The 20950-nt window shown below is 52.7% G+C and overlaps 3 protein-coding genes across 4 annotated transcripts; 2 read left to right on the forward strand and 1 right to left on the reverse strand.

Moving 5' to 3' along the window:
- The first annotated feature begins 3121 nt into the window (after positions 1–3121).
- Positions 3122–4000, forward strand: LOC136469323 (uncharacterized). Its single transcript, XM_066467557.1, has one exon. The coding sequence runs from the start codon at positions 3122–3124 to the stop codon at positions 3998–4000; it is 879 nt and encodes a 292-aa protein (XP_066323654.1).
- A 351-nt stretch (positions 4001–4351) lies between these two features.
- LOC136469324 (uncharacterized mitochondrial protein AtMg00810-like) lies at positions 4352–7504 on the forward strand. Its single transcript, XM_066467558.1, has 3 exons — positions 4352–4478; positions 5799–5881; positions 6476–7504. The coding sequence occupies exons 1-3, from the start codon at positions 4352–4354 to the stop codon at positions 7502–7504; spliced, it is 1239 nt and encodes a 412-aa protein (XP_066323655.1).
- A 3925-nt stretch (positions 7505–11429) lies between these two features.
- On the reverse strand, positions 11430–18807 carry LOC136472470 (protein NONRESPONDING TO OXYLIPINS 2, mitochondrial-like). Of its 2 annotated transcripts, none has more exons than XM_066470170.1 (3): positions 18683–18807; positions 18438–18562; positions 11430–11792 (listed from the first exon to the last, which is right to left on the reverse strand). In XM_066470170.1, exons 1-3 carry the CDS (start codon positions 18802–18804, stop codon positions 11773–11775), a joined length of 267 nt encoding a protein of 88 aa, XP_066326267.1. In that variant the 5' UTR covers positions 18805–18807; the 3' UTR covers positions 11430–11772. The 2 variants fall into 2 exon arrangements, with proteins under 2 accessions (XP_066326267.1, XP_066326268.1); XM_066470171.1 differs by lacking the exon at positions 11430–11792 and adding an exon at positions 12258–12481.
- Positions 18808–20950: the final 2143 nt, after the last annotated feature.

The following is a 20950-nucleotide window of genomic DNA, read 5'->3' on the forward strand; positions in this document are numbered from 1 at the left end:
CCGAGGCCGATTCGCCCCGCTGAGGCCCTCTCGCCGAGGCCTCGGCGAGAGGGCCTCGGCGGGGCGAATCAGCCTCGGCGACAAGCCGTCTCGCCGAGGCCCTCTCGCCGAGGCCGTCCCTCTGGCAGGCTGTCCCATCCATTTAATGCGCCTGAATGCACCCACTACGTTAGCCACGACCGACAGGGTACAGCAACAGGAGCGATGGGACAACGATCAAGTCTCCTTTTTACCATCCCTTACTGACGGTGCAGGGGTTACCATGCCCTGCGGCCACATGCCCTGCACTTTTCCACCTAAACCGGGTACGATGCTGACCACCGAGGCCCCCGCATCATACTCAGGTCACCTCCCAGACCTCTGCGCAGTCAGCCACAAACACCTGCCAGGCCTCAGCGCGCCACCAAGTCAAAAATTCACAAGGCACGGCATGTCACCCACAGTGGAGGCCATGCTGACTAGACGTCAACGAGGACCCCTACGACTTCAACAGCCTCGGGCATGGCCGGCACGATGCACCAAGTGATCAAGTACCAATTGCCATTCCTGACACTGTGCTGCTACAGGAATAGGCCATAGTACTAGATCTTCCTTCTAAGGCTCCACGTGTAGCTCTCTCATGTATTCCTGGCTCCCTCCTTACAGCTATAAAAGGGGGCAGCCAGGGCCATTTCTGGGGGCCGACTCCGATGCGCACGCACCGCTCCATGCCGAGACCTGGAACTAGCTCCCTCTCTCACCCAGCTTGTAACCTCCTACTACAAGCACTTCGGTGCAAGGAATACAAGATCGATCTCTCAGACTAGACGTAGGGCATCGATTGCCTGAACCAGTATAAACCTTTTGTCTCTTTGCATCACCATCCGAGATTAGGGGCACGCAGTTTAAATTCACTGGTTGGTTGAGGACCCCCTGGTCCGAAACACCGATAGGACCTCATGCCAGTCGTCGGTGTTCGGAGTGGAGAAGCGTTGACGGGCGCCGCAGCGCGGACCCCCATCAGGGTTGGGAGCAGAGGCCCGTCCGCGACGTCCGAGGCGTAGGTGGGCGGGGACACGGCCATCGATAGGGTGAGCAGGCATGCCATGCACCAGCTAGGGGCATGGTCGGTCATGTTTCGTCCGCCTCCATCTAGGCCCCTGCCATCCAGCATTCCACACCGGCACGGCCTAGAACCACGATTGAGCGAGGGGGCACATGTATCGGCTTTGCTTGGCGATGAACGGCATCGAGGTCCCCGTCCGCTCTGCATCATCCTGAGCCCACGGCTGAGGGAGGTTGGGGTTTCGTCGACCGCCGAACCGCATCAAGGTAGGAGCCTATAGGCTGCTCGTCGTCGGATTCCTCGCTACCGACATCATCCGCCCACCGACTGCGCTTAGAACGCCCTCTCGGTGAGCCGCTTGGGTAGAACGGGGCCACGGCCGGAGAGAGTGAGCTGGCCACGGGCGCTGCGGCGACCTCCGGGGTGCCCACAGGTCCAAAAGAACCGGCCTTGGACCTGGGCTGCTCGGATGTGAGCAGATCGACGGCAGCCGGAGTTCTGACACAGGTGCTCCCTTCGCCGGCGTGCATCGTCGACTGCATGGTGCTCGGTGGAGGCGTCCCGCCCGTCGACCCCAGCTCCTGCGGAGCGCGGTCGGCGCGGCACGGCGACTGCCCATCCTCTGCGCGGGCTCCGTCGTCAGGACAGCGCCGCGGAGGAGGGGGTCGCGCTAGGGGAAGGAGGGGGGAGGGGAGGTGGAGCTGGCTGCCATTTTGGGCGCGACGGCAGCCGGCTGCGGCATCCTCGACGGGGAGGAGTCTCGGCAAGGGCGGGTGTCCCCGCATAGAGCAGAGGAGGATGGACGCGGGGGGAGGAGGAGGGGTAGGTGAAGGGGAGGCGGCCAGGGATGGTGTGGACGTCGGCGCCGGAGATGCTGTTGGCGGCGGCGGCGTGGTGGGGAAGCTCGTCAAGGTTGGGTTTGGGGGTGAGGTGGCCGGCGTATCCAGATTTGGTCGCGGTGGGAAAAGAGGAGCGGGAGGGGAGGGGAGGGGAGGGGAGGGGGAGGGGGAGGCGGTGGCAGGGTGGGGTGGGGCCCTTCAGGGCTAGGGTTGGAGCGACCCGCGGGCGCCCCTTCCCCAGGTCGAAAAAGTGAACAGGACGACAATATGCAATTGAGAAAACGTGGTTGTTTGAACAGTTGAACTACTACGAAATACTACTACGGAGTAGGAAGCAATGGCGAGCATATGGACAGATGTATAGACTGTATATAGAAGTAATAGACTGCAACATTCTAGAAGCCGTCGCTGCCCTATATATGGTGCCTTCGCCGTTGCCTTGCCTATCACTCCAATTTGGCATCGCATTTTGCCATTGACAAGACCAGACGACGCGCCTCGCTGAGATCTGCTTTGTTATCCGGAGCTCCGCCTCCGCGTCTGCAGCTGCATGCTAGGTGTTTCGTCGCCTTGTAAGTTTCCCAATCATCCCCTGAGGCTACGTTATTTTTCATAGTCTGTTAGCCTGGATAGTTTTGTTTCATTTGACATTTTGTCTCCTCCCTCCTCCCGCTCCCGCCTAGTGTTCTTAAAAAAAAGTATAGTATTAACACTGTTGAAGAGCGGTGTTAGAGAGTAACTCTCGGCATGAGGCCTGCTATACTTAGCTCCCTCATAGCCTATATGTAAACACCGTCTATCACCGTTCAATGCATTAAGTATTACCCAAAATACTGTCTATCACCATAGCCTATATGTAAACACCGTATCACCGTTCAATGCATTAAGTATTACCCAAAATACTGTCTATCATGGTATCACGAGAGATTACGATCCCGTAACCTAGCTTCCGCAAAACTAGTGCTGCGCCGCCACCGCCGGCCGTCCCCGTGAACGCGCGCGCCTCTAGCGCCTGCGCGACGCACCTGTACCCCGCCGTCGCAGAGGTCCCCTCGCCGGCTTCCCGGCCCGACGTCGCGACTTCGTCCTCGACGCCTCGGTCCGCGCCTAATCCCGACGGACGTCGCGACGCGACCAGCGCCCGTCCCCGACGCACCTGATCCCGCCGGCTCGCCCCCGACGCGCCTGATCCCGCCGGTTCCCGTGTCCCAGCCCAGTCCCTACCTCTACATCGCCCATGGCAGAAACCGAGGCCAAGCGCCAGGCCCGCGAGGCGCGCGAGGAGCGCGAGCGCGAGACCGAGGCTGCCCGTCTCCGTCAGGTCGCCGCCGAACGCGCCAAGGCCCTCGACGAGTTCGAGGCGAAGCACGCCGACTCCCACAGCGCCGCCATCGCCGTCAACAACATCAAGGTCCTCGTCCCGGTCGTCTTGGATCGCGCCGCGAACAACTACAATCGCTGGCGCTCCCTCTTCCTTGTCGTCCTGGGCAAGTACATCCTCACCGATCACGTTCTCACCGATGTGGTGAACGCCGATCGGCCGGCCTGGCTGCAAATGGACTGCACCGTACTCATGTGGATCTACGGCACGATCAACGCCGATCTCCAGCAGTCCACCATGCTGAAGAACCCCAACGCCCGCACCGCCTGGCTCCATCTCGAGGACGAATTCCTCGGCCAACGCGAGTCGCGCGCGCTGCTACTGTCCGCCGAGTTCCGCACCGTGAAACAAGGCGCGTCCTCCATCACGGACTTTTGCCGCAAGCTGGAGGCCATGGCGGCCAACCTCAAGGACTTCGGTGATCCGGTAGGCGACCGGACCCTTGTCCTCACGCTGCTGCGGGGCCTCAGCGACAAGTTTCGCCCCATGGTGACCAACATCAAGCTGTGCCAACCGTTCCCTACCTTCGCCGAGGCCCGCACGCTACTTCTTCTGGAGGAGATCGACCTCGATGACGTCGCCGGCTCCACCAACCCGCCAGCTCCGCCACCGCTGGCCCTCCTCACCGACTTTGGGTCCGGCGGTCGTGGCCCTCCCTGTGGCCGCAGCCCGGCTGGTGGCGCGCCTGGCCAAGGCGGCAACCCCGGTGGTCACGGAAACCCTGGCGATGGCTAGGGCAACCGCCAGCACCGGCGTGGCCGCGGTGGCCGGCAGCAGCAGCAGCCCCAGCAGCCCGGCGGTTCGCCATCTGGTGGCCAGTGTCCGCCCCCGTTCCTCTACAACACGTGGGGAGGCACGGTTCAGTTCTGGCCGAACCCCCCACAACCCGGCGGCGGATATGGCGGTCACTATCGCCCGCCACAGCAGGCCCTCACGATGGTGCCCCAGCCGTAGTAGCAGCCCCACTTCCAGGCACCGTACAGGTACGGGACCGGATACGGGGCTCCCTCCCAGCTCGGCCCTCCTCCAGGCTTCGGCTATGGGCAGCCGGCGCCTCCACCACAGCAGCAGCAGCCATGGAGCCCGATGCACGGCGGGTCCTTCGACACGTCGTCACTTGCCAGCAACTTCAGCACCATGATGCTGACACCGCCTGGCCCGGGCGATTGGTATGTTGACTCTGGTGCTGGCGCCCACATGGTCAACAATGCTGGTATAATTTCCTCCTCTCACCCTCCCTTGTCATCAAGTCCTTCATCTATCATTGTCGGTAATGGAGCTACGCTTCCCGTTACCTCCGTAGGATCTCACTCTTTTATCACACCGCGACGTCCTTTAATTCTTTCTAATGTTCTAGTTTCCCCTAGCATTATTAAGAATTTAATTTCCGTTCATCGGTTTACCACTGATAACAACTATTCCATCGAGTTTGATCCTTTCGGCCTTTCTGTGAAGGACCTCCAGACATGGAGCGTGATCGCCAGGTGCAATAGCACGGGAGATCTCTACCCATTCTTCTCGCCAGCATCCACCAGCACCACCGCCCTCACTGCTACCGCCGGCTCCACCACCCTATGGCATCGCCGTCTCGGTCATGTCGGTCATGAGGCCTTGTCCAAGCTCATTAGTTCACATGCTATTTCATGTAATAAGCGCGATGACACTCATATTTGCCATGCCTGTCAGCTAGGCCGCCATGTGCGTCTTCCTTTTAGCATGTCAAATTCCCGTGCACCTCGCCCCTTTGATTTAATACACTGCGATCTTTGGACATCTCCAGTTGTTAGTGTTTCTGACTATAAATATTATCTTGTCATTCTTGATGATTGCACTCACTTCAGCTAGACTTTTCCTTTACGCCTCAAATCCGACACTTTTACTACTCTCACTAATTTCTTCTCGTATGTGCGCACGTAGTTCGACTCCTCCATCAAGGCAGTTCAGTGCGACAATGGCCGTGAATTCGACCATTCCTCGGCCCGCACGTTCTTCCTCACTCACGGGGTCGTTCTTCGCCTTTCGTGCCCATACACCTCCCAGCAGAATGGGCGGGCTGAGCGCATTCTATGCACCATTAACAACATTGTGTGCTCACTCCTATTTCAGGCCAGTCTACCCCCGGTTTATTGGGCGGACTCACTCCACACTGCCACCTACCTCCTTAACCGCCACCCCACAAAAACCCTAGACGGACGAACACCCTACCTCGCCCTCCATGGCACGCAGCCCTCTTACACTCACCTTCGTGTTTTTGGCTGTGCTTGCTATCCTAACCTGTCATCCACAGCTCCACATAAGCTCTCACCACGCTCCTCCATGTGTGTCTTCCTGGGGTACTCCTCCGATCACAAGGGCTATCGGTGTCTTGACCTCCATTCTAACCGCATTATCATCTCCAGACATGTCGTCTTCGATGAAGCGGTGTTTCCCATCGCCGATATGTCCACCTCGCCCCAGGATCCCACCACACTTGATTTTTTGGACAGCGCTGATGATTCCTCTTTTCCCTATGGGTCAAGAGCTGTGTATGCAGGTTCACGCCTTCCTGGCGGCATAGATGCCGCCCCTGGCAGCCCCGGCGGCAGCAGTGGCGCGCCGGCACACAGCCCCCCACCGGTTGGTGCCTCGGCAGCGCCCTCTCGCACGCCGGCCACGGCTGCCCCTGACAGCGCACCTTCTACCGGGCCGGCTGGCACTGCTGCCCCTGCGGACGCCCCGTCCTAGGTCGTTGCTAGCGGCGCCGGCCGTCCCTTCGGCCGCACCACCGCTACGGTGCCCTAGACGATTATTCCTGTCACCAATGCGCATGGTATGCGCACACGTGGCAAGGACGGCATACGGCAGCCTGTTGATCGCCTGAATCTTCAGGCGGGTACGCTATCTCCAGTGCCATCTTCGGTTCGCTCTACACTTGCGGATCCGGCGTGGCGCGCGGCTATGCAGGAGGAGTTTGATGCCCTACAAGCAAATGACACTTGGTCCCTAGTTCCTCGGCCTCCTGGTGTCAACCTTGTTACAGGCAAGTGGATTTTTCGTCACAAATTCAAGTCAGACGGCTCTCTCGACCGCTATAAGGCTCGATGGGTCCTTCGTGGTTTCACACAGCGTCCGGGCATTGACTATGATGAAACTTTCAGTCCTGTGGTCAAGCCAGCAACAGTTCGGGCCGTTCTCACTCTGGCACTCTCTCATTCATGGCCTATTCACCAGCTCGATGTGAAGAATGCATTCCTCCATGGCACCTTGAATGAGACTGTCTACTGTGCACAGCCGACTGGTTTTGCTGACACCTCTAGACCTGACCTTGTATGCCGCCTGAACAAGTCCCTGTATGGATTGAAGCAAGCTCCCCGCGCCTGGTACCATCGGTTTGCCTCTTACCTCATCTCTCTTGGTTTTGTTGAGGCAAAGTTTGATACTTCAATGTTCATATATCGTAATGGCTCCGATATGGCTATCTTGCTTCTCTATGTTGATGACATCATATTGACGGCCTCCTCTTTGAGTCTTCTTCAGCGGATCATTGCTGCTCTCCGCCGGGAATTCTCTATGACGGATATGGGACCTCTTCATCATTTCCTTGGAGTCAGTGTTCAGCGCCAACATGACAGTCTGTTCCTCTCACAGCGTCAGTATATGCTGGATATTCTGGACCGTGCTGGTATGCTCAACTGTAAGCCTTGCAGTACTCCTGTGGATACTCAAGCCAAGCTGTCTGCTGATGGTGTTGCCGTGGCCGACCCCACCTTCTACCGCAGCATCGCCGGCGCCTTACAGTACCTCACCTTCACCCGTCCGGATATCGCCTACGCTGTTCAGCAGGTCTGCTTGTATATGCATGATCCTCGGGAGCCTCATCTTGGTGCTATGAAGCGGATTCTTCGCTATCTTCAGGGTACTTTGGACCTCGGTCTTCACCTTCACCGGACCTCACCGGCTGATCTTATTGTCTACACGGATGCTGATTGGGCGGGATGTCCTGACACGCGCAAGTCCACCTCTGGTTATGCCGTGTTCCTCGAGGACAATCTCATCTCCTGGTCATCCAAGCGTCAGCCCACTGTGTCAAGGTCCAGTGCAGAGGCGGAGTATAGAGCCGTGGCGAATGGTGTTGCCGAAGCCTGCTGGTTGCGCCAACTTCTGCAGGAGCTCCATCATCCTCTTCGCCGCGCCACTATGGTCTATTGTGATAATGTCAGTGCAGTCTACCTCTCCAGTAACCCAGTCCAGCATCAGTGAACAAAGCATGTTGAGATTGACCTACACTTCGTCAGAGAGCGAGTCGCCCTCGGTGAGGTCCGCGTCCTGCATGTTCCCACTACGTCACAGTACGCCGATGTCTTCACCAAAGGTTTGCCGACATCGGTCTTCATAGAGTTTAGGTCTAGTCTCAATGTACGCGGTGCTCCTAGTTTCGAGTGTGGGAGAGTGTTGGAGAGCGGTGTTAGAGAGTAACTCTCGGCATGAGACCTGCTATACTTAGCTCCCTCATAGCCTATATGTAAACACCGTCTATCACCGTTCAATGCATTAAGTATTACCCAAAATACTGTCTATCAAACACCAAGAGGCTTTGGTACCAAATCAATTTATCACTCTTGCTTTATGAACCAATTATCTGATCATATGTCATATGTATAAAAAGCGGATCAACTAAGGACATGTTTGACCCTACGTCCAGCTAATAGTTAGCTGTTAAAAATTAATTAAGGTTTCGGATGCTCATCTAATAATCCATCTAATGTCTTGTTACCTAGCACCCAACTAACAATTATTTATCAATTGGTTTCTTGTAGCTAATACAACTAATATATAGTTAGTTGGGTGGATCTAAACGAGACCAAAGTGGATCCATGTTGGTGCCACTGTATTTCAAAACATGGAACCAAACAGGCCATAAATCTGTTCCAGCGAGATCTCACCTTTCAAAAGCCAGCGTCTTCCCGTCGGCAATTGTCAATGCTTTTTCCCCTTGACTGAAAAGGTTGGCTCGATCCGACACGTTTGGTACTAGTACTACGTTCTTCTGTTTGTCTCTCTCTTTGTTTTTCCATTGACGTTGACATAAATCGGTTCTCTGCACTCCTTTGATCATCAAATGCATGCTGAGAATTTCTTCGATCCTAGTGAAGTAGTAGCATTAGTTTTCGGCTGTTAGCAAATCTCGTGTAGTGCTTATCTGCCAGTGGTACTGCTCAGCCTATCTCATACTATATATACAGCAAAGCAAGCTTGGCCTTCCGCTATTCGTTTCAACATTTGCTCTCTTGTGTTCGTCAGACACAAATGGCAGAGCCAGATGAGGTGAGCAGCCAAGCGCAGAGAAACCAAACACAACGACGGGGAGGCAGGTGGAAGAAACGGCCGTCCGAGGTGTGGGAACACTTCACCCCTGTCACAGGTGACGATGGCAAGGCAGTGTGCAACGATTGCAAAAAGGCATTGATTGCAACTCATGGAACATCAAGCCTGAGAAAGCATACCAAGGTATGCCCGGGTCCGAGGCCCCCGTCGCGACCGTCACAGCAGCAGCAGCCCCAGTTGCCACCTCCTCCGCCACCGTCACAGCAGCAACCCTCACCGGCACCGGCACAGCCACAGCTGCAGCCCTCACTGCCACCGGAAGTATGTTTTCAAGACCTTCTCCGTATCATCTTAACGTAATGCTTTCAGAATCTAATAAAAGCTTTCTTTATGAAAAAACATCAGCAGCAACCCTCGCCGCCATAGCAGCAGCCCTCACCGCGACCGGAAGTGTGTTTTCAAGACCTTGTACTCCGTATCAACATAATGTAATGCTTTGAGAATCTAATAAAAGCTTTCTTTATAATAAAAAAAACATCAGCAGCAACCCTCACCGCCACCGGCACAGCCACAGGAGCAGACTGACTTGGACAAAGCAAGGACAAAACCTCTACCAGATGATCGCATTGCGTGGATATGATGTCTCGCTCGTCGAGGACGACTTCTTTAGGAGCTTCCTGCGAAGCATCAACCCTAATTCAAATTTCACTACAGCAATAGACATAGAATTAAAGGAGTGTAACGAAGAACTGTTTGAAAATGTGAGAGTTCCTTCACTTTGGGCTTGTGATGAGCACTGGTATTCATGCTATTGCTCTTTGAAATTCCTTCACACAAAAGGTAATTCTCCAATTGCGACAGATAGCTTGCTTACAGATATATTGATCAACGTTTGGGGGATGATATACGAAGCCATTCAAAAACTTTGTGACTCGACATATCCCAGTTCACATCTTATTCTTCGAGAGTTGCTTGAAGTGGGGAATGTTTTGTGATCTCAACAGAATGCTGCTAGAGGAAGAGTTGAAGATCTTCACAAGCAACTTGGTTGGTTTTGCTATGACCAACATGTAGCAGATGTTTTTAAAGGCAACAACTGCGTCTCTGTTATTCAAGAGGCAGGAGAACTTCTAGACGAAGCGGTTAAAAAATCATGCAGAATCTGGTCTATACCACAGGTTAAAAAATCATACGGAATCTGGTCTGTACCACATTTACTTGACCCCAGGTACAAAGCCAGGTACTCTACGCGGCTTTTCGAGGACCTGTTCGGCAAGGATTATGATTCTTATCACTCCAAGGCACAAGAAGATCTTAGGGAGCTGTGCACCGCATATACTGAAGATCACCTCGCCTGCGCAATGGACGTTGACAACGCTCATCCATCTCAACAAGCAGCATCTGATGCGCACCGCTGGCCAGACGCCCGGACTGAGGTGAATCATTACCTGAACGCTAGGCTCGTGTCAATGAAAAGAAATTTTGATATCCTGAAATGGTGGTGCAAGAAGAGCAGAAAGTACCCAATGTTGGCTAAGGTAGCGAGGGATGTCCTGGCCATGCCAACATGCAGTAAGCTTTCTTCTGACCAAATCACCCAAGTCAGGAGCATCCTTTGTGGTTATTCCTAGGAGGAGAACGAAGAAAAAGAAGAAACATGATTCAGTAGACTATTTTCTCTCTCTCCTGATTGTTGTAATAATGTCTGCTATTTCTGATTTTCTGTATGGCTATTGCCGATTTGTTTATTGTAACCAGGTTTTCAAATTTCCGGTCCCAAATTTCAGTCCAAGGAAATTAAAAAAATATTTTTGGTGCTCAAATATCAAGAAAAAAAAGAACGATAAGACATTTGATTCTTCGACGAGGTGTTGGTGAAAGTTTTGCACTGCAAGCTAAATGCTGACTAGTATATTTTTATTGAGGCAAATCTTATTCGGTACCAGAAAATGCTGGTATTTGTGACCAAAATCAGTCATGGCCGAAAACACCGAAGTTCACGAATTCTGGTCCGAATTTTTTAACCGTTGCAGCGTCATTTTTCCTATGACGCACTGCACAGTTAACTCTGGTAGTCTGAATATATATATGATCATCGCGTGTGGTGCAGTCAACAAATCCCATTCCTTCTATAAATAACACCCAGCAGCTCTAATAGATTCGCCTTTGTTACCAAGCATCAACACTAGCTATGTGTCACGAACCCAGATCGAATCAACTCACAAATCATAATAAAAAAAAAAACTCGGCCTACGGTGGGCAGACAGCCCCCGCAACTTTGTGCTTAAGGAAGAAGACCTTCTCACGCAGGCCGAGAAAACCCCCGAACACCGTGTCCCGCCCTTACACAGGGGCCCGTTACCCTGTGAGTGGGCCGGTCCGTTGCCTGTGCTTTGGGAAAGTCGAGACAGACAAGGGGATTTTTTTTTGTGGGTACCGGAAATTCTACCCACAACGGGCCTTGAACTCCGGTCGGCAGGCAGAGGCCTTAAGCCTCACCTCCTGGCCAGTCGAGCCGAAGCTCGTCTCCCTCACAAATCATAATACAGCAGCACAAATCGAGTTTCTAGAACACTCTAGATTCTTCTGAGAACATGAGACAGTAGTTTGAAGGAGAAAGAAGGAAGGAAAAGGGATAGATCGAAACAGAGACTCGCCTTGAGCAAATGCTCGCCTCGAGCAGAGCTCGCTGCCGGTTCTGTGGTCTATTCTTCGACAACAATGGAAGAAAAAATATATCAAGCGTTGTGCGCTGCATCCACTGCTTGCCTCCTTGTGTTGGCACAAGCCTGAAAATCCAGCCTACGCCTAGCCTAACATCTGGCATAGCTCACATATGTGTTTGGTCCATTGTACAACCCAACTTATAGCTCAAGAGTACATGAGACTATGCAAACTGATTGTTTCTTGTTTCATAATGCATTTGGTTGCATATTAAAATGGTGAACATGAGCAGGAGACATATATATAACCAATAGTTTGTGTGTTATGCCTAAGATATCTAGAAGGTTTGTGGTAAGCACCAAGATCAAAATATTTAAATCTACATGAACCATGCCTAGAACCATCATCACACCAAAAGCACTAACGTCCTTTAGAACTGATGGCAGCCAAGTACTTTTGGAACTTCGGTGCATCAAATTTAAGGAGATGGATTGGAACTTGACGATGTTGTTTGAACTGGTCGTCTTCTTCAGCCTTCATTACCGAGGTAGAGCAAAATCTATTATATTGTTTGCAAACAAAAGAAGAAAGCACAATCAGAAAATGCACAAGTTGAGGAGCCTTGGTCATAATCAGAAACTAGCTAAGGATACTTTAGTGTCAAATGTTTGAAAATATAAGCACACTGGTACGGTTGGCAAAAATCAAGCACAAACGGGAAGTCACTGTTTGTTAAATGCCTCATCTTAAGAATACAGCAGGGCAGAACGTAATAAGCACATTCATATGGTGGGCAGAAATACAGGAATTTGGATTCAAGACGTCAAAAGAAAACTCAACAGAAATGACAATATCTGATCTAAAGTACACCCCTCCTTTGGAAATTGTAAGGATCATACAAAGTTCTCATGTGCATCAGTTCTTCAAAAATGCAGTTTATGTCATATTTATTTGACAATAGATTTGGTACTGATAGCACAGTTAAGAACATTCCACATAAGAATTCAGTGACATAGTGGCCAGATTGCAACAAAGATAACCAATAAATAATCACCAAAAATTTTAAGGATCTGGAACACATCTCTGTTACTCCATCGAATGATGGAATCAGATTTAAACACTGTCAGCTAATCCTTACATAATAACTCAAAGACATTGAAACATTAAATCATGATGCAGTAGCGCATGAGCCATTCTCTTTAGCATTTTGTCCCTAGACATGGTCAGATGCGCTTGGTCAACTCAAACCTATCAGGGTGATAGCAAAACAGTAATTAGAATGGTGTTGGTTTGTTGACAATACAAGATAACAACTACTTGGTACGTGATTGAAACAATATTGTTTTCTACAGAAGTCCCTACATCAATTGTCCAACCTAAATAGTCTATATCAACACAGGAATGCACTACCAAAAGTACAAATGAAGCGGTGCAGCCTTAAGCATTTTAGAATATGCACAGAATTTTAGGCAAAAAATGTCTTATAAAGAGAAAAACAATTAATACAATAAGATAATTGCTATATGTCATGTGGGGCATGACGTACACCAGGCGCCGGCGAGCCCGGGACATCAGGCGCGCAGCTGAACGCGCAGCCAGAGCGGCATCGGCACAGGAGGAAGCCACCACGTGTGGCTAGGAAGGAAATTAGATTAGTTTCCCTGCTTATTTCCTTAAGAATAGGAGGTGCTGTTTCCTTAATTTTAGAAAAGGTTGTTGCCTAGTGTGATGGCCGGTTGGCTATTAAGTCTGTAATTCCGTGAACAATGAGAAGGGAGAAGATTATTATTATCTAAACCTATCTCTCTCTCTCAATCAAGCCTGCGGCGGAGGGGTAAACCTCGCCGGAGAAGACGGATCGCGGCTACGAACTACGTAGTCGGGGTCGTGCTATCTTAGGGATTGACGCCCTTGACAACCTGGTATCACGGTCACACCGATCCTCTTCTTCATCCGCTGCCGAACCACCACCAGCCGCCACCACCTCAACACATCCAACCACCGCCCCCGCGTTATCTTCCCCGTCGTCCGTCGCCTCCTGTTCCACCGGCGTCATGGGGGACGAGCTGAAGGCGTCCATCGAGGCGCTCACCAAGAACATGGAGATGCTGCAGAAGTCCACGGAGACCATGCAGCAGTCCATCGCTGCCAACGCCAAGGCGATTCACGATCTCACCACCACCGGTTCCTCGGCCTTAGGAGGGCGACCAGGCGCCGGCGAGCACCATCAAGACCGGCCGCCTAAACACTGGCGTCCCGAGTTCCCGCGCTACGACGGCAAGACTGATCCGCTCATCTTCATCAACAAATGCGAATCCTTCTTCTTGCAGCAGCGCATCATGGCGGAGGAGCGCGTGTGGATGGCGTCGTACAATCTTCAAGAGGGGGCGCAGCTCTGGTACATGCAGGTCCAAGAGGACGAAGGTACACCGACCTGGCCGCGTTTCAAGGAACTTCTCAATCTGCGCTACGGCCCCCCTCTCCGCGCGGCACCCTTCTTCGAGCTGGCGGCCTGCCGTCGCACGGGGACGGTGGAGGACTACCAAGATCGGTTCCAGGCGTTGCTGCCCCGCGCCGGCCGCGTCGAGGAAGCCCAGCGGGTGCAACTTTTCACGGGAGGACTCTTGCCTCCGCTCAGCCTTCAAGTCCAGATGCAGAACCCGCAGACCCTTGTGGCTGCCATGAGCCTCGCTCGGCAATTCGAGCTTATGGGGCAGTACACTGCCGGCCCTGCACCGCCCAAGGGGCCACCTCGAGGCGTCCTACCCACGCCGGGAGCGCATCCAATCCCGCCCCTGCCGGCCAGAGCACCGGTGCCCACGGCGTCCGTCGAAGGCCGTCCCGTCCGCCGCCTCAACCAGACCGAGCAAGAGGAACGCCGCCGCCTCGGACTGTGTTTTAATTGTGATGAGAAATACAGTCGCGGGCACAACAAGGTATGCAAGCGCTTGTTCTTTGTGGACAGCGTCGAGGAGGACGATGAGGGCGAGCACAGCGAGGCGCCGCAGGACGTGGAGGCGCCCACGTTCTCCCTCCACGCCGTCGCTGGTGTTCCGACCAACGCCGCGCTCCTGTTGCGCGTGGTGGTGGGCGCCGCCTCCCTCGTGGCTCTGGTTGACACGGGGTCGTCGCACAACTTCATCGGGGAGGAAGCTGCTCTCCGCACAGGGCTCCCCATCCAGCCCCGACCGCGACTGACCGCCACGGTGGCCAACGGCGAGAAAGTCGCCTGCCCGGGTGTCCTCCGGCGCACGGCCATCTCCATCGACGGCTTGGACTTCAGCGTCGACCTCTACGTCATGCCGCTCGCCGGGTACGACATGGTCCTCGGTACGTAATGGATGGCGCCACTGGAGCGCATCACTTGGGATGTCCCCGCACGGACCATGTCCTTCACGCTCCACGGGCGGGACGTCTGCTGGCATGGGGTGGAGTCCCCGTTCGGTGCGCGCGCCCATTCCGTCGCCACGACGGGCTCCCTCCTCGACGACCTGCTCTCCACGTTCGACGACGTCTTCGCCGAGCCGGCCGGGCTCCCACCACAGCGCGCCCTCGACCACGCCATCGTCCTCAAGCCAGACGCCGCACCGGTCGCCGTGCGACCCTACCGGTACCCCGCAGCCCACAAGGACGAATTGGAGAGGCAGTGCGCCGCCATGATGGCGCAGGGCATCGTCCGGCGCAGCGACTCGGCATTTTCGTCGCCGGTTCTCCTCGTCAAGAAGGCGGACGGCTCCTGGCGGTTCTGCGTCGACTACAGAGCACTCAACGCTCTCACCGTCAAGGTCGCCTTCCCCATCCCAGTCGTCGACGAGCTCCTGGACGAGCTTCACGGGGCGCGCTACTTCACCAAGCTGGACCTGCGCTCCGGGTACCACCAGGTGCGGATGCGTCGGGCAGACATCCACAAGACCGCCTTCCGCACCCATGATGGTCTCTACGAGTTCCTGGTGATGCCGTTCGGCTTATGCAACACCCCGGCAACCTTCCAGGCTCTGATGAACGACGTGCTGCGACCGTTCCTTCGCCGGTTCGTTCTTGTCTTCTTTGATGACATCCTAATCTACAGCTCGACGTGGGCGGATCACCTGCGCCACACCCGCGTCGTCCTCTCCGAGCTACGACGGCACCAACTCTTCGTCAAGCGTGCTAAGTGCGCATTCGGCGCCGCCTCCGTCTCCTACCTCGGCCACATCATTTCGGAGGCAGGCGTCGCCATGGACCCGGCCAAGGTGCAGGCCATTCATGACTGGCCGACGCCGCGGTCTGCTCGAGCAGTGCGGGGCTTCCTCGGCTTGGCGGGCTACTACCGCAAATTCGTCCACAACTACGGCACGGTCGCCGCCCCCCTGACGGCGCTACTCAAGAAGGACGGATTCTTCTGGTCTCCGGAGGCGGCCGCGGCTTTCGACGCCCTCAAGTCCGCGGTCACTTCGGCGCCGATCCTCGCCATGCCTGACTTCACCAAGCCGTTCATCGTCGAGTGCGACGCCTCCACGTACGGTTTCGGTGCGGTCTTGATCCAGGAGGGGCACCCGATCGCATTCTTCAGCAGGCCGGTCGCGCCCCGCCACCGCGCTCTCGCGGCCTACGAGCGTGAGCTCATCGGCCTCGTCCACGCCGTCCGCCATTGGAGGCCATACTTGTGGGGCCGCCGCTTCGTCGTCAAGACGGATCACTACAGCCTCAAGTACTTGCTTGATCAGCGGCTGGCAACGATCCCTCAACACCATTGGGTGGGCAAGCTCTTGGGGTTCGATTTCTCGGTGGAATATAAGCCGGGAGCTGCCAACGCGGTGGCCGACGCCCTGTCACGCCGCGACACGGAGGAGCCCGGGACCATATTGGCGCTCTCGGGTCCCCCGCTTCGACTTCATCACGCGTCTCCGTCACGCCCAGCTTACCGACCCGGCCCTCGTCACGCTTCAGGCCGATGTGCAAGCTGGAACACGCCGGGACCCATGGACTGTGGTCGATGCCATGGTTCAGTTTGGCGGCCGCCTCTACATACCTCCGGCGTCCCCCCTGGTTCAGGAGATCGTGGCCACGGTGCACGAGGAGGGCCACGAGGGCGTTCACCGCACTCTCCACCGGCTGCGTCGCGACTTCCACTTCCCTAACATGAAGCAGGTTGTGCAGGATTTTGTGAGAGCTTGCGCCACTTGCCAGAGGTACAAGTCGGAGCATTTGCATCCAGCTGGGCTACTGCTACCCCTGCCGGTGCCACAAGGGGTGTGGACGGACATCGCCCTTGACTTCGTCGAAGCTCTACCGCGCGTCAAGGGCAAGTCGGTCATCCTCACCGTGGTGGACAGGTTCAGCAAGTACTGCCACTTCATACCGTTGGCGCACCCCTACTCGGCGGAGTCCGTCGCTCAGGCATTCTTCTCCGACATCGTCCGCCTGCACGGTGTTCCGCAGTCGATGGTGTCCGACCGCGATCCGGTCTTCACGTCCACGTTCTGGCGCGAGCTGATGCGATTGGTGGGCACGAAGCTGCACATGTCCACTGCCTTCCACCCTCAGTCGGATGGGCAGTCCGAGGCGGCGAACAGGGTCATCATCATGTACCTCAGGTGCCTCACAGGAGATCGGCCGCGACAGTGGCTCCGCTGGCTTCCTTGGGCGGAGTTCGTCTTCAACACCGCCTACCAGAGCTCTCTCCAGGACACTCCGTTCCGGGTCGTCTACGGTCGTGATCCTCCCTCCATCCGGTCATATGAGCCGGGCGACACTCGTGTGGCGGCCGTCGCCAAGAGCATGGAGGAGAGAGCTGCGTTTCTTGAGGACGTGCGCTATCGCCTTGAGCAGGCCCAGGCGCTTCACAAGCGGCACTACGACAAGCACCACCGAGAAGTGTCCTACAATGTGGGAGATTGGGCGCTCCTCCGACTTCGACACCGAGCTCCAGCGTCCCTGCAGCAGCCGGTCACGGGCAAGCTGAAGCCCAAGTTCTACGGCCCCTACCGCGTCACGGAAATCATCAACGACGTCGCGGTGCGGCTTCAACTACCACCCCACGCCCGTCTCCATGATGTCTTTCACGTTGGCGTCCTCAAGAAGTTCAACGGACCACCGCCGCCGATTCCACCTGTGCTGCCACCAATCCACTACGGCGCCGTCGCTCCAGAACCCGAGCGTGCTGTTCGGTACCGCCTTGCTCGAGGCGTTCGTCAGGTCCTGGTGCAGTGGAAGGGCCAGTCCGCAGCGTCGGCCACATGGGAAGACGTCGAGCCATTCCTCGCTCGGTTCCCGGCATTTCAGCTCGAGGACGAGCTGAACCTCGAGGGGGGGAGAGATGTCATGTGGGGCATGACGTACACCAGGCGCCGGCGAGCCCGGGACATCAGGCACGCAGCTGAACGCGCAGCCAGAGCGGCATCGGCACAGGAGGAAGCCACCACGTGTGGCTAGGAAGGAAATTAGATTAGTTTCCCTGCTTTATTTCCTTAAGAATAGGAGGTGCTGTTTCCTTAATTTTAGAAAAGGTTGTTGCCTAGTGTGATGGCCGGTTGGCTATTAAGTCTGTAATTCCGTGAACAATGAGAAGGGAGAAGATTATTATTATCTAAACCTATCTCTCTCTCTCAATCAAGCCTGCGGCGGAGGGGTAAACCTCGCCGGAGAAGACGGATCGCGGCTACGAACTACGTAGTCGGGGTCGTGCTATCTTAGGGATTGACGCCCTTGACACTATAGGCATCACCATATATATCATTCTTCAATTCCCTCTAGCAGATAAACACAAGTTGCTGTTATCTCTTTGAGTAAACAAGGCACACAATCACATATAGATGAGCACAGGTTCTTCTAAACTTTTAATTTAATCACTGCCATTCTGCCAACAAGCAACATGATGCTCTCCTAGGCTAAAAAAAGCAAATTATACTGATTCACTAAATCTAGTGATTTCGTATACAACCGTCTGAGACCAGAGTCATGTGATGCCTAAACTTTTATATCCCTAGATACATGGAAGGAATAAAATTTACAAAAACTATTCAGAAATGCAATACCCCATCTCATGAACATGTCAGACAACAGATGCAACACATTTCAATTCTCCCGCGAACAAAGGAGTGTAGGACTACTTCAGCATTGGGAATCACAGAACCAGCAACAGAAATACCACTAACCAACGAGGATTTGCCCATCCAATTGCAAAAATACAGAAGAGAAGGACGCTAAGGGTTCAGTGGTTCACCTTGGGAGAGGCAGCTCCAGCACGCGGAGTCGGTGGCGATGCAGGACCGCAGCCGCGCGGCGGCCACCGCGCTGTGCAGCGGCAAGAGCGACTCCAGACTCGCCAGCGCCGCCGCTACGAGGGGCCTGAGACAGGAAGGATGAACAAAAGCACACACAAATGTTCAGGCTTCCAGAGTCACTTGGAGCGAGAACAAGCTAAATGGCGAGAATAGACAGGGGATTCAGGGGGGCGTTGTGCGCGACCTGCGGATGCGTGGCGGCGCGACAGGAGACGTCGCCGCCAGGAACGGCCTCGCCATCGGGGGTCTCGACCGGAAAGCCGCTGACCTCGTGGCGGCGGCGGCGGAGCGGCACAAGGACGCCATGGTTTCTTGCTAGGGGGAATTCACTGTACGTCATTATAAAAGAAAGTAATGCTCAACTTTTTCGTGCCCTCCATGTCACTTCTGTCAATTGGGGCTCTAACGCCGTCAAATTGTAGATGTGAAAAGACAAAAATATCATTAAATCTAAATATGTCATTAAATTTTTTAAGCATCTTAATGACTTCAAATGAAAAAAAAACTTAAAACTAGAAAGTTGTAGATCTCGTCGAGATCTATAATTTTGATATAAAAATTATTTTCATTTAATTCCGCAAAAAAATAATATAATTTTTCTAAGATATATTAATCATATCAAATCATTTTTTTATCATGATTAATAATATCTAGCCCGTTCGGCTGTACTAGTTTGTTTCAGCTTATTCTCTCTCACAGAACACTATTGAATCATCCGAAATCATCCAAAAGTGGATCAGCCGAACAGGCCCGTGCGTTGCAACAGGAGAAGAAAAAACTATCATACTTTGATAGGAAATAAGGACAAAAATATTATATATCTATTTATATTTTACTTTTTTCATAAATTTTAATGGGTATAATTTATTTTATGATGATCATGCATAGAAAAGGATAAGAATAGAAATTACCCTAATCTTATGTCTTATCCTAATATAAAAAACAACAAAGAGCTTATAGGCTCTTTTATTTTTCTTACCGAGTTTCAATTTTATTTTTCATGGATCCGAACACAAAACAAATGTCTTGTTTTTTTCCACGTTGGTTTTTCGTCCATTAGAGTCGTGGTACCGTGTCCATCATGGTTTCTTTTTTTTTCTTTCCTTTGTTTTTTTGCACGTGTGGTTTTATGTTTTTTTTTCATGATCAGTTTCCCTTTTCCTTGTGTCTTTTTTTCGTCCATGCTATGTTTTCCTGTAGAAGGAACGATGGGAGTGAAGAAGCACAGAAGTAGCCGACTTAATAAGAAGTCTAAGTGTCGGATTTGACTTGCAAGCAAAATAAAAAATAAAAAGAAAATAGCGACAAACTCCTACGTTGATCCATGTTCTAATAATTAAAATAAGTTTTATCTCTAATCAAAAGTGCACCAATGGTTTAGTGCTGGGAATATTTGTAAATTTGTGAATTAGCTAGTCAAGAGTTAAAAAATCTATAATATCAGATTTATTACTTATTTTTTATTTTTGATGTTTATATATAGGAAAAAAATAAGATACTCTAGAAAAAACGGAAAGAAGACAGGAATGGTCATGAAAAAAAAAACGATGCAAAAAAAATTACCCAGATGACTTGAGTTTTTAAACTCTACGGAGTATATACCATGGCCTACACGTGCATGGGTTGAGAACTGGCCTCGTATTAGATTTAATTTGTGCTAGTTTTAGTTTGCAAACCTGATCGCGTGTTGGATTGGAGAGTTGATATCTTGTTGAATGCAAATGTGGCCACGCATCGAAAAACAAAACTTGCCGATGAAAAAAAAACAGGAAACGAAAACAAATCAGAAATCATGGAAAACTGTACCATTGCGGAAAAATCAGAAAAGAGAAATCGAAAACCATCATGGAGTTGGAAAACAGTTCCATTGTAACAAATTGAATCCACGGTGGATAAAAGAAGAATCGGAAACCACCTTCATATCACGCTAGACAAGAGCTATTCTAACTCGTATGAGCACGGGTTATATATATAAGTTAGAGAGAGCTGGATCAAAAAAAATGTGTGGAGAGAAATTTTACTTCTTTATTATTAGATATATAGTACAAATCTAGATGGTGTTATGAAGAATTTGCAAGAATAAGTGCCTATCGGCACTTAGAAAGCCGATTGGACACTTATCGGCTATTGGTCGGCCGATATGAGCATATCGGCAGCTTGGATGCCGATTAATAGTGCCAGGTAAATCTGAGAATGGCCACGTTAAAGTTATCTATGCCGACAGGCATATCGGCATCCCGACTAGCTATCGAACAGGTCTGTCGGCCGTCCTATGGCCAATAAGCATCAGGCTCAGGCTGTGTCACAGCAGGTACTCGGCGGTCCAATAATTCTTTTAATCCCAATTACATTTACAACGTTGGTTTATTTCTTTACCTTTGCATTTACTAGTACAGCTGTTGCATGTGCTTTTGGCATTTAGATGCTTCCGTTGAAATCCAGCAAAGAGACG

Source organism: Miscanthus floridulus, chromosome 8 (genome assembly GCF_019320115.1).
Source record: "Miscanthus floridulus cultivar M001 chromosome 8, ASM1932011v1, whole genome shotgun sequence".
NCBI lineage: Eukaryota > Viridiplantae > Streptophyta > Magnoliopsida > Poales > Poaceae > Miscanthus > Miscanthus floridulus.